Source organism: Pristis pectinata, chromosome 13 (genome assembly GCF_009764475.1).
Source record: "Pristis pectinata isolate sPriPec2 chromosome 13, sPriPec2.1.pri, whole genome shotgun sequence".
Lineage (NCBI taxonomy): Eukaryota > Metazoa > Chordata > Chondrichthyes > Rhinopristiformes > Pristidae > Pristis > Pristis pectinata.
In genome coordinates, this window is record NC_067417.1 from 967,215 (window position 1) to 979,894 (window position 12,680).

At 51.6% G+C, this 12,680-nt stretch overlaps 1 protein-coding gene across 1 annotated transcript in view; it reads right to left on the reverse strand.

The window, feature by feature from the left end:
* The window catches only part of lrp3 (low density lipoprotein receptor-related protein 3), a 28,198-nt gene that overhangs the window by 3,857 nt on the left and 11,661 nt on the right, over positions 1–12,680 (reverse strand). Inside the window, exons 2-6 of the mRNA XM_052028069.1 lie at positions 5,255–5,296; positions 4,335–4,473; positions 2,689–2,897; positions 830–1,910; positions 185–317 (exon numbers count right to left, since the gene is read on the reverse strand). Of these exons, the coding sequence (XP_051884029.1) occupies positions 185–317; positions 830–1,910; positions 2,689–2,897; positions 4,335–4,473; positions 5,255–5,296 (1,604 nt within the window). The remainder of the gene's footprint in view (positions 1–184; positions 318–829; positions 1,911–2,688; positions 2,898–4,334; positions 4,474–5,254; positions 5,297–12,680) is intronic.

Genomic DNA, 12,680 nt, shown 5'->3' on the forward strand with positions numbered 1-12,680 from the left:
CCAACTCCTGTGGCAGCACCCTCCAGGTATCACCCACTCTGTGTGTCCTCAGTTTCCTCTACACTCTTTCCTCTCACCTTTGCCCTGATACCCCTCCACGGGAAGGGGATTCTGTCCACCCCATCCCTCACAGGATCTGCAGACCGACCGTCACAGAGGGCAGGGAATGGCTGCATGGGCATACCTGAGACGGATTATAGACGGGAAAGTCGTCCACGGGAGGGATGAGTCCCTGGGCAATCAGCTGACCATAGGACGGAGGAGCCTCTCGCTGCACAAAGTCGGCCTCCAGGCGAGTCATTGGGGTGTCAAAGGCCCTGAAAGGTCAAGGGGTGAACAACAAGACGACAAGCTGCCATCAGTAACAAGGCCGCTCCAAAACACCCTGCCACAGAGGTAAGAGGATAAAGCACCAAAGCCTAGAGAAGCAATCGGTAATGTTGGAACGGTGGAGACACAGGCTGTGGGGCTGGTACCCTGGCAACACATGGATAAGGAAATGTTCTCCCACAGAACAAACCAAACTCCTCCATACCCGAGCATCAGAGGGCTCAGTCACTGAGGGACGGGCCAACAGCAAGTGTTGGAACTCAGTGCAGGGTCAGGGAAAAGTGGGAAACAGGTGACACACAGAGGCATTGGTGGGATGGGTACAACCCTCCCTGGTCCCAGTGAACACCACTGCTGCACACACACACCCTGGTGTTGGGACAGGTTGTACCGTACTGGGTGACCACTGGTGTACACACACACACACACACACACACACAGCCCAGTGTTGGGGTGATTTGGGGGGTGGGGAGGGCAGCGGGGAGCTGGTCCCACCTACCTGTACTCACGGGTGCGCAGAGAGTAGAGTTTGAAGGCACAGCCTAGGGCAATGACCAGCAGCAGCCCACAGATGAGGCTCCCGATGAGGGCAGCCGTGATCACCTTCCTCGGCACCACCACCAGGCAGTTGTGCTCATCACTGCCGTCGGGACAGTCCTCCTGCCCGTCACAGCGCCACTCCTCGAAGACGCACGTCTTGGTGCCGCAGTGGAAGTTTCCGGGCTGACAGGAGAAGCAGTTGTACTCGTCGGTGCCGGTGGGGCAGTTCTTGCGGTTGTTACAGCGCCCACTGAGGGGGTAACACATGCCACTGCTGCCATCGCAAGGGTACTCGTCCTTCTGGCAGCGCTCGCAGCCCTCCTCGTCCTTCCCGTTGGGGCACTGCCACCAGCCGTCGCAGCGCTCCGAGTCCGCATAGCAGCCCCCGTCCTCGCCGCACGGATGCTCCCGGGGGAGGCAGTAGCCCTTCACCTGGTAGGTGGCATTGAAGCCGTGCCCCACGCTGCCCGGCTCGGCGTGGTAGGAGACCATCATCTGCCCGCCCGACGTCTCCACGGTGACTGGCCGCCGGTTGTTGCGGAAGTTGGCCACGCCCAGCAGCTTGTGTGGGTCAGCTTCGGGCCCGTCATACACACGCACCCAGTCGTTGTAGGACAGCTGCAGGGCCATCTGCAGCACCAGGTGCCGGCTGTCCTGTGTGTCCACCACCCAGGTGCAGTCCAGCGCCGCCCCGTCCCGCTGCCAGTGCAGGAAATCCGGAGAAGCGAAGGAGCCGTAGAAGTTCCCCAGCTTCTTCCCACAGCTGATGTCGGGGCAACTCTCCTCGTCCACCCCCCCGTCACAGTCCCTGCTGCCGTCACAGCGGACCTCGAGTGGCAGACACTGGGCTGTCTGCTCCACTGTGCACCGGAACATTCCGCCAGGGCAGGTGGTGGGCACGGTGGGAGGGAGCTGGCACTCGTGCTCGTCAGAGTTGTCTCCGCATTCGTCCATTTTGTTGCATCTCCAGGCGCCCAGGACGCACTTGCCGTTCCTGCACAGGAACTCGTCGGGTTTGCAGCTGTCCTGGGACAACTTCCCTGTGTCACAGAGAGAAGCATCAGGATGGGCCACACCACAAGCCCCTCCCCTCTCCCCACAGCTTCAGTCACCCCGAGGGAGTGAGCTCCACATTCTCACCGTCCTCAGCTGGGTCTGGGTGACCTTCTCCCAAGTTCCCTACCCCTGTGTGAGCGATACGGTAGTTCCTCACTTCAGTCTCTCGAGAGGAAGCCTCAATATCCACGTTATCAACCCTTTACAAAGTCTTAAAGCTACCTCTCAGGTCACCTCTCCATTCTGTGGAGTCTTTTCTGATAGGTAAACCTTGCAGCAGGTGCTGGCTGGGTAAGGACAGGGTTTGATTCTGCTACAGACCCCACTCCCAAAGGCAAGAGTAGGTGCACATCACTGAAAAGCAGATTGCTTGTGGTTGAGGAGAGCAGGAAGGACTCGTTTCTGTGCTGTGTGTTTTTATGATTCTACGGTGACAGGAGCAGAGGTACAGTGTTCACAGCAAGCTGGGAACGGCTGTGGGAAACAGATTTTAAAAGGGAACTGGATAAAAACTTGAAGAGTAAGTGCTGTGCAGGCAGGGAGTGGCGGGGAGGGGAGGGGAGGGGCAGGGCAGGGACAGGAGAGAGCGCAAGAGCGAGATCTCTCGCTCGGGAGCTAACGGCCTTGCTTCCTTGCTGTGAAGTTCAGTGCTTGAATCACCCTCTACAGCTGAATACCCAGGTTACTGAGCCCTTGGTTACAGTCTCCAAGAGTGGGTGACACAGCTGGGTACAGACCCACCACCCCCACAGCCCGCAGTACCTCGGATGAAGGACAGCCGGAACCCACGGGAGTGCCCCGAGCTGGAGCGATCGGAATGGAAGAAGATCCAGGTGTGGTCCCGGGTGGAGATGAAGGGCTGGGGAATGTAGGAGCCACACATTCGGTATTCCTCTCGGTCTGAGGCTGGCCCGATCATCAGCCAGTCCACAGTGCACTTGTGTGAATTCTCCAGGTCAAAGTTCTGAAAACTAGAAAATGCAGAGAAAATGTCACGCGTTGTGGAAAGCACCGTGTCCAAGTCGTTTGTTTCAATTCAGTTCTCAGAACACAGGTGTGGCTGGCAAGCCCAAGACCTTCTGCCCTCCCCACCTGCCCAGGAAAGGGTGGTGATGAGCTGCCTTCCTGTACTGCTGCACATTACACCGAAAGTGCTCCCCAGTGCTGGTGGGGAGGGAGCCAGCCCTGATGAAAGAGTGGGGATACTTTTCCAAGTCAGGATGGTTTGGGTAAGAGAATCTGCAGGTGGTGGTGTTCCTCAACTTGTCCTTGGTTGTAGAGGTTGTGGGTTTGGGAGGTGCTGTCGGAGTAGTCTGGGTGAGTAACTGCAGTGTGTTGTGCAGCCACTGTGCGCTGATGGCGCAGGGAATGAATGCTTCGAATGGTGGATGGGTGCCCATGAATGGGCTGCTTGTGTGGAGCCTCCCACATCCAGGCAAGTGGAGGTTGTTCCATCACACACCTTTAGAAAAGACCCTGGGACGTCAGCAGGTGAGTCACTCACCATAGGTCACCCAGCCTGAAGCCACAATGGGTGTGTGGCTGGTCCAGTTAGTTGGTGACCCCCCCAGAACATTGACAGTGTGGGACTTCAGCATGGTGCCTCCACTGAGAGTCAGGGAGGTGTTGGAGATGGTCACAGCTTTGCTGCTACCAGCCCACACCTGAATGTTGTCCACCTCTGGCCGGGAGCAGCCACTGGCTGCTCCTCATTCGGTCCACAGTCTCTGCCATCCCATCGTCCCATGTCTCCATTTTCCAGTATCCATTGACCTACACAGAGGTAATGAACCTACCAACCAGCACGTGCTTGGGATGTGGGTGGAAACCACAGCCCCCGGGAACTGCCTGCCTGTTGTGGAGCCCTGATCTGTTGCACTGGTCTGGGAGACCCGTGACTCGGCTGGTGTGAAACCAGAACCTCCCTCCCTCCCCTCAGACACTGATTCATATCCCTGATGTGGGCAACAGCTGGTGGGGAGATGCTGATGGACCATCACTGCAGAGGGCAGGCAAGGGTCAGATATAGAACATACATACATTGATAGGGACGGGGTCGGCACTGTACGGTCCCACACTGGGGACCCGGGGTCGGCACTGTACGGTCCCACACTGGGGACCCGGGGTCGGCACTGTACGGTCCCACACTGGGGACCCGGGGTCGGCACTGTACGGTCCCACACTGGGGACCCGGGGTCGGCACTGTACGGTCCCACACTGGGGACCCGGGGTCGGCACTGTACGGTCCCACACTGGGGACCCGGGGTCGGCACTGTACGGTCCCACACTGGGGACCCGGGGTCGGCACTGTAGGGTCCAACACTGCGGACTGGGTCAGCACTGTACAGTCTGTGGGAGCAGGTCAGCACACGTGGTGCAGGACAGCCACTGCTGTGAGGGGACCATACCTGATGGTGATGATGTCTCCGTAGTTGCCCTGAATGTACCAGCTGCAGTTGATGGACGGGGGGTAGCTGGTTGGCCAGGAAGGGCTGGAGATGACTCCGCGCTGTTCTTTGTGGGGCTCCAGTTTCCCATGACAGGCAGCTGGGAAAAAGGGAAATAGACACTGGAATCAAACACTAACATGGCCCGGGTTTACCTTACAGTCAACCCCTCCCCTCTCCCCCCACCGCACACCCCTCCCTACACCAGACTCAGCCACCACCCTGTGGGTACCACACCCCCACAGACCAACCCCAGCCACGCTGTGCACAGACGCCAAGCCCCTGACCAGGCAGGGCCTGAGGACAGCATTAACACTTCCTGCCCCTCCCTCCGTCTCCACAGTCCCACTGGCCCTTCACTGAAGACTGTGCATCATTTGCGGCAGCATCTTAACACAAATGCATTGTTGGGACACCTCTGCCAGCAGTTAGCAGCAGGGCTGGGGCATGCTCAGACCCAGTGCCAGCAAGGGTACAGTTCCCATGCTCAGGAATACTTACAGAACCAGAATCTGAAGGACACTAAGACCAGATTTTTATTTCTGGACACTGCGCCAAGGTCTGGAGTTCCCTCTGTGACTCCCTTGCTCCCCTCTACAACATTTTATAAAATCACCCTCTTTGGCCTTTGGTCACCTGCCCTACTGCTCTCTCTGCGGCTCGGGGTGGGATCTGAGAACCCTCCCGGGAGCAGTGTTTGGGACATTAAAGGTGCAAGGGCACACAGAACCATGTACTTCAGACTGCCGCTGCCTGGGGATCCCTGCCAGCAGGGTGGGACAGAAGTACACATGGTGAACACAGGACTAGTTCTTCGGGCTTTTCTAATTTGCAGATTACCGATGAGGCACTCGTTAAAGCGTAGAGGAAAGAACTCTCACCCATTCCCAAACACTCGGCTCCTCTCAGGAAGAATGAACCAGCTGTAAAGTAAAGGAGAAAAATTGTGAGAGAAAGTGAAGAGTTTATTACCTACACAGACCAGATCCAAAGCAGCAGGGATGCAATGGCCCAGTAAATCACTCGTCTTCAGACAGAGAGAGACCCCAGACCCAGCAACATGCTGCCCCTACCCTTCAGAGTGCACACCCCAATGACACAAAGGAAAATGAGAAACAAAAGCAATGTACCAACACTCTCAGCTCATGCACAAATGAGCCAAGAGACCGACTTGCACCTGTATCTTTTGTTACCTCCGGACATCTCAAACAGCCAGTGTGGAACCTTTGTGGTCACTCTGGGAAGGTAAATACATGACAGCCAACAGCTACTTGCCAACCTCCCACTGACCTCAACTGATGCTGGTTACAGAATCCCAGGTCACTAGGGATCTCTGCACTGCCCTTCTCTGAGTAAGTGCCCTGGGTGTTCACCTGACGAAGCAAATGGGACCTCAGTTTAATGCTATCACACACAAAACACGAGGTCACAAGCAAATAGCAGGGGTAGACCACTCAGCCCCTCTAGCCTGCCCCACCATTCACTATCACCACGGCTGATCTACACCGGCCCCAACTCCTCTTCTGTGTCAGTTCCCCATAACCCTCAATTCCTCCATCTTTCAAATATTTATCTCTCTCCACCTTAAATATTCAATGATCCGGTCTCCCCCACCCTCTGGGGCAGAGAATTCCAGAAATTCACCACCCCCTGAGAGAAGACATTTCTACACACCTCAGGTTTAACTGACCAGCGCTGTGTTTTGTAACTCTGTCCCCTTGTGTGTGACTCTCCCACTGGTGAAAACATCCCGATACCTCCCCTGTCAAACCCCCTCAGGATCTTGTACGTTTGAATAAGGTCACCCCTCGTTCTTCTAACCTCCAAGGATAGGGCAACCCTCTCATCCCAGGAATTACCCTGATGAATCTCCTTTGGACTGCCTCCAATGTTAATACATACTCTTTTTTAAGATAAGTGGACCAGAACAATGAACAGTGCTCCAGGTGAGGCCTCACCAACACCCTTTACAACTGTAACAAAACCTCCCTGTTCTTAAACCCCACCCCCTTGGCAATAAAGGCCAACATGCTGTTTGCCTTCTTAACCACTTACTGGACCTGCCTGCTAACGTTTTGTGCAATAGAACACCTGGATCCCTCTGAACTTCACTCACTTGCAGTCTCCCTTCATTTAGACAATAATCCACTTTTTGGTTCCTCTTACTGAAGTGCGTGACCTCACTTCCCCACGTTGCACTCCATTTGCCAATCTTTTGCCCACTCACTCACTCTACCTATATCCCATTACAGAATCACAGCACCCTTATCACAACGTGCCCTGCCATCCATTTTCATATCATCGGCGAACTTGGAAACCTTTTGCACCCTTCCTTCCTTGAGATCATTAATGTAAATAGTGAACAATTGTGGGCTAAGAACCGATCCCTACAGTACTCCACTAGTTCCCTCCTTCCAGTCTGAAAAGGACCCACTTATCCAACTTTCTGTTTCCTATGAGAAGACAAGTTTTCAATCCATGCCAACACACTTCCTCTGCTACCATCAATTTATGCACCAGCCTCCTACTTGACACCTTGTCAAATACCTTTTGGAAATCTAAATACACTCCACCTACAAGGTCCCCTCTATCACTCTCCCTGTCACATTCTCAAATAATTTGAGCAAATTTGTCAAACACGACTTACCTTTCATAAAACCATCTCGACTAAATTTGATTATATTTAGCTTTCATAAATGGTTCCTCTTTGATTATTGACTCCAACATCTTGCCAATACTAGCTGGTAAACTACCTGGCCTGTACTTCCCTGCCTTCTGCCTTTCTCCTTTTTTGAACAATCGCCCATCCTTTCATTCCTCAGTGACGAAAACATCCATCTCACCCATTGAGCATCCACAGTCCTTGCTTCACAGGTTGACAAGCCTCGTCTCATCATTGCCCTCTCTTCCCTAATCCAACACAACCTCCCCGAATGACCACAGATGAATTGCTTTCTTTCTGGTTTCGATTTCCAATGGAGTTATTATTTGTTGAGAAGATTGAAGTATTTTTTTAAATTGTTTGCCTTTGTTATATATTGTCAAATGTTGTAACTTAACATAGAAAACTGTAGTCCATCTAAGCTCCTCAGAGCTGTCCCACCATTCAATGTGACCACAGCTCATTCTTCACCTCAATACCACATTCCTGCTCTCTCACCACGTCCCCCGATGGTTTATATGTCCACAATCCTTCTTAAATAACTTCTTACCTTGGCCTCCGCAGCCTTCTAGGGAAGAGAGTTCCACAAGTGAAGACATTTCTCCTCATCTCAGTTCCACCTGCAACTGTGAAGCCTCCTCCCCATTCTAAACCCTACAGCAAGAAGAAACGTCTTCCCCGCATCCAGTCTGTTGAGTCCTGTCGAGTCCTGTCAGGTGTGACCATTTCGAATGAATACAGCCCCAGCTGCCCCAATCTCTCCTTCCCATTCCAGGAACTGTTATGTGCCTTCATTGACAAATATATCTTTTATTAGGTAAGGAGACAAAACTACACACAATACTCCAGGTGTGGCCTTGACAACACCCTGTATAACTGTCGGAAGACATCCTTGCTCCTGTACTCCAGTGAAGTCCAACACACCACCTGGCTTCTTAATTCCTTGCTGCACCCCAATGTTCTCTTTCAGTGACCAGTATACAAGAACACCCACGTCTTTTTGGGAGAAAATCAATGATTTTTTCCAATTTGTCACCATTTAAATAAAACTGCCTTTCTGTTTCTCCTACACCAGTGGACAACTTCACCCCTATCCACAAGGTACTGCATTGGCCATGTATCTGCTCCCTTACTCAACTTGTCTAAATTGCCTTGATGTTCCTGTGTTCTCCTCACAACCCCACCTCATTCTGTGTCACAGGCAGACTTTAAAATGACATTTGATTCCCACATCGGAATCACTGGTACACATTGTACATTGTGTGGCTAACGGACTGATCCCTGCAATACCCCAAATGTCATCACCCTCCACCCCGAGACACACCTATTTAATCCTATTCTGTTTCCCATCCGTCAACCAATTCTCAGCTCTCCTTTCCGCAGAGACCGCTCTCTCCGCGACTCCCTTGTCCACTCATCCCTCCCTACCAATACCCCTAGCATTTATCCCTGCAACCACACCAAGTGCTACACCTGTCCCCACACCTCCTCCCTCACCACCATTCAGGGTCCCAGACAGCCCTTCCAGGTGAGGCAGCACTTCACCTGTGAGTCCGAGGGTGTCATTTATTGCTCCCGGTGTGGCTTCCTCTACATCAGTGAGACCCGAGGCAGATTGGGAGACTGCTTCGTCGAGCACCTTCGCTCCGTCCTCTGCAACAGCCAGGACCTCCCCATGGCCACCCACTTCAATTCCACATCCCACTCCCACACTGACACGTATGTCCACGGCCTCCTCTGCTGCCATGTTGAGGCCAAGCACAGGTTGGAGGAACACATTCTGCCTTCGGAGTCTCCAACCTGACGGCCTCAACATCGATTTCTCCAACTTCCACTAACCCCCCTGACTCTTTTCTCTCCCCCCCCCCCCACACTCCTTTGTCTTCCCTTATTCCTGTGGCTCCCTTCCCCTGCCTTGATGAGCTGCCCACCTCCTCTCCTCCCCTCCCCCATCATTTATTCCATGGTCCACTGCTCTCTCCGACCAGATTCCTTCTTCTTCAGCCCTTTGCCTCTTCTACCCGTCACCTCTCAGCTTATTACATCTTCTCTCCTCCCCCACCCACCTACCCCTCCCCCACCCACCTACCTTCCCCCTCTCACCTGAACTCACCTTTCCCCTGCCTGCGTGAACTCCTCCCCCTCCCCCCCCACCTCCTTATTCTGGCTTCTGCCCTCTTCCTCTCCAGTCCTGATGAAGGGTCTTGGCCTGAAACGTCGACTGTTTATTTCCCTCCACAGATGCTGCCTGACCTGCTGAGTTCCTCCAGCACTTTTTTTGTATTGCCCCAAATCACACATCCTTTCACTTTGTTCACAAACACCTCATGTGGGACTTATCAAAGGCTTTCTGTACACTGCACCCACTGGTTCCCCCTTTCTGAAAAACTGAGTACACTGCACCCACTGGTTCCCCCTTTCCTATTCTAAGATTAAGATCTTTATTAGTCACACGTACATTGAAACACACAGTGAAATGCATCTTTTTGCGTAGAGTGTTCTGGGGGCAGCCCGCAAGTGTCGCCACACTTCCGGCACCAACATAGCATGCCCACAACTTCCTAATCTGTACATCTCTGGAATGTGGGAGGAAACCCACACAGTCACAGGGAGAACGTACAAACTCCTTACAGACAGCGGCCAAAATCTTCCAATAGCTTTGCCAAACATGATTTCCCTTTCACAACTCTGTGTTAACTCTGTTTCACTCTGGCGATGTTTTCTGATGTTTTCTCTGTGCCTTGTTGTCACATTCTTTTAGACTCTAGCACGTTCCCTCTCACTGTTGTTAGGCTAGCAACTTGTCGTTCCCCATTTCCTCTCCTCATTCCTCAGTAGTGGGGTTACATCACTAAATCACATCAGTTTGCCTCAGTTGGTGATAAATGCTTAATGTATTCAGATACTACTCTGAATTAGATTACTGATGCACTGTTTGCGATGGACGCTGTTCCTTCCATTCCCACATCTTATCATTGCTCAACTGGTTATTTTGTTCAATGACCTTGACATTTTCCTTTCCATCGGCAACCTTCCCCTCACCCTAACCCAATCTCTCTTTATTACGACTAAAGCCTAATTCACCAAGAAACTTGTCCCAGTCTGGATCTAAGTGGAGCCGCCCCAGTAGAACAGCTCTGTCCATGAATCAAAACCCCTGCTTCTCACACCATTCTGGGAGCCAAGCTCCATTCAAACCTATCCCAGTGTACACAAGGATTGGGTAACAGGCCAGTGATTACTCCCCTTGACTGAGCGGTCCCTAGTTTGTATCATCATAACTCAATCCTTCCTTCCCACTTCATGCTGAGATGATACAGAACATAGAATAATTACAGCACAATTCAGGCCCTTCGGCCCACAAAGCTGTGCCGAACATGTCCCTACCCTAGAAATTACTAGGCTTACCCATAGCCCTCTATTTTACTCAGCTCCATATACTGATCTAACAGTCTCTTGAAAGACCCTATCGTATCCACCTCCACCACCATTTCCTGCAGCCCATTCCACACACTCACCACTCTCTGAGTAAAAAACTTACCCCTGACATCTCCTCTATACCTGTTCCCCAGCACCTTAAACCTATGTCCTCTTGTGGCCACCAATTCAGCCCTGGGGAAAAGCCTCTGACTATCTACCCGATCAATACCTCTCATCATCTTATACACATCTATCAGGTCCCCCCTCATCCTCCGTCTCTCCAAGGAGAAAAGGCCGAGTTCCCTCAACCTGCTTTCATAAGGCATGCTCCGCATTCCAGGCAGCATCCTTGTAAATCTCCTCTGCACCTTCTCTATGGTTTCCACATCTTACCTGTAGTGAGGTGACCAGAACTGAGCACAATACTCCAAGTGGGGTCTGACCAGGGACCTATATAGCTGCAACAATACCTCCTGGCTCCTAAATTCAATTCCCTGATTGATGAAGGACAATACACCATATGCCTTCTAAACCACAGAGTCAACCTGCGCAGCCACTTTGAGCGTCCTATGGACTCGGACCCCAAGATCCCTCTGATCCTCCACACTGCCAAGAGTCCTACCATTAAGACTATATTCTGCCAACATATTTGACCTACCAAAATGAACCACTTCACACTTACCTGGGTTGAACTGCATCTGCCACTTCTCAGCCCAACTCTGCATCCTATCTATATCCTTCTGTAACCTCTGACAGCCCTCCAAACTATCCACAACACCCCCAACCTTCATGTCATCTGCAAACTTACTAACCCACCCCTCCACTTCCTCATCCAGGTCATTTATAAAAATCACAAATAGCAAGGGTTCCAGTACAGATCCCTGAGGTACACCACTGGTCACTGACCTCCACTCAGAATACGACCCCTCAACGACCACTCTTTGCCTTCTGTGGGCCAGCCAGTTCTGGATCCACAATGCAATGTCCCCTTGGATCCCATGTCTCCTCACCTTCTCCATAAGACTCGCATGGGGTACTGTATCAAATGCCTTGCTGAAATCCATATACACTACATCTACTGCTCTCCCTTCATCGATGTGCTTAGTCACATCCTCAAAAAATTCAATCAAGCTCGTAAGACAGGACCTGCCCTTAACAAAGCCATGCTGACTATTCCTAATCATATTATACCTCTCCAAATGTTCATAAATCCTGCCTCTCAGGATCTTCTCCATCAGCTTACCAACCACTGAGGTAAGACTCACTGGTCTATAATTTCCTGGGCTATCCCTACTCCCCTTCTTGAATAAGGGAACAACATCCGCAACCCTCCTATCTTCCGGAACCTCTCCTGTCTCCATGGATGACACAAAGATCATCGTCAGAGGTTCTGCAATCTCCTCCCTCGCCTCCCACAGCAACCTGGGGTACATCTCATCCGGTCCCGGCGACTTATCTAACTTGATGCTTTCCAAAAGTTTCAGCACCACCGCTTTTCTAATATCTACATGCTCAAGCTTTTCAGGCCACTGCAAGTCCCCACTACAATCCCCCAGATCTTTTCCCGTGGTGAATACTGACGTAAAGTATTCATGAAGTACCTCCGCTATTTCTTCCGGATCCATACACACTTTCCCACTGCTGCACTTGATAGGCCCTGTCCTTTTGCATTTCATCCTCTTACTCTTCACATACTTGTAGAACGCCTGGGGGTTTTCCTTAATCCTGCCTGCCAAGGCCTTCTCATGTCCCCTTCTGGCTCTCCTAATCTCTTTCTTAAGTTCCTTCCTTTTAGCCTTGTATTCCTCCAGATCTCTAACATTACCTAGCTCTCTGTACCTTTTGTATGCTTTTCTTTTCCTTTTGACTAGATTTATTATAGCCTTTGTACACCACGGTTCCTGTATCCTATCACGACTCCCCTGTCTCATTGGAACATGTCTATGCAGAGCTCCACACAAATATCCCCTGAATATTTGCCACATATCTTCCGTACTTTTCCCAGAGAACATCTGTTCCCAATTTAATCTTCCAATTTCCTGCCTGAGAGCCTCATAATTCCCTTTACTCCAAGTAAACACCTTTCTAGCCTGTCTGTTCCTATCCCTCTCCAGTACTAACATAAAGGAGATAGAATTATGATCACTATCACCAAAATGTTCACCCACTGAAAGATCTGACACCTGACCAGGTTCATTTCCCAATATCAAATCAAGCACAGCCTC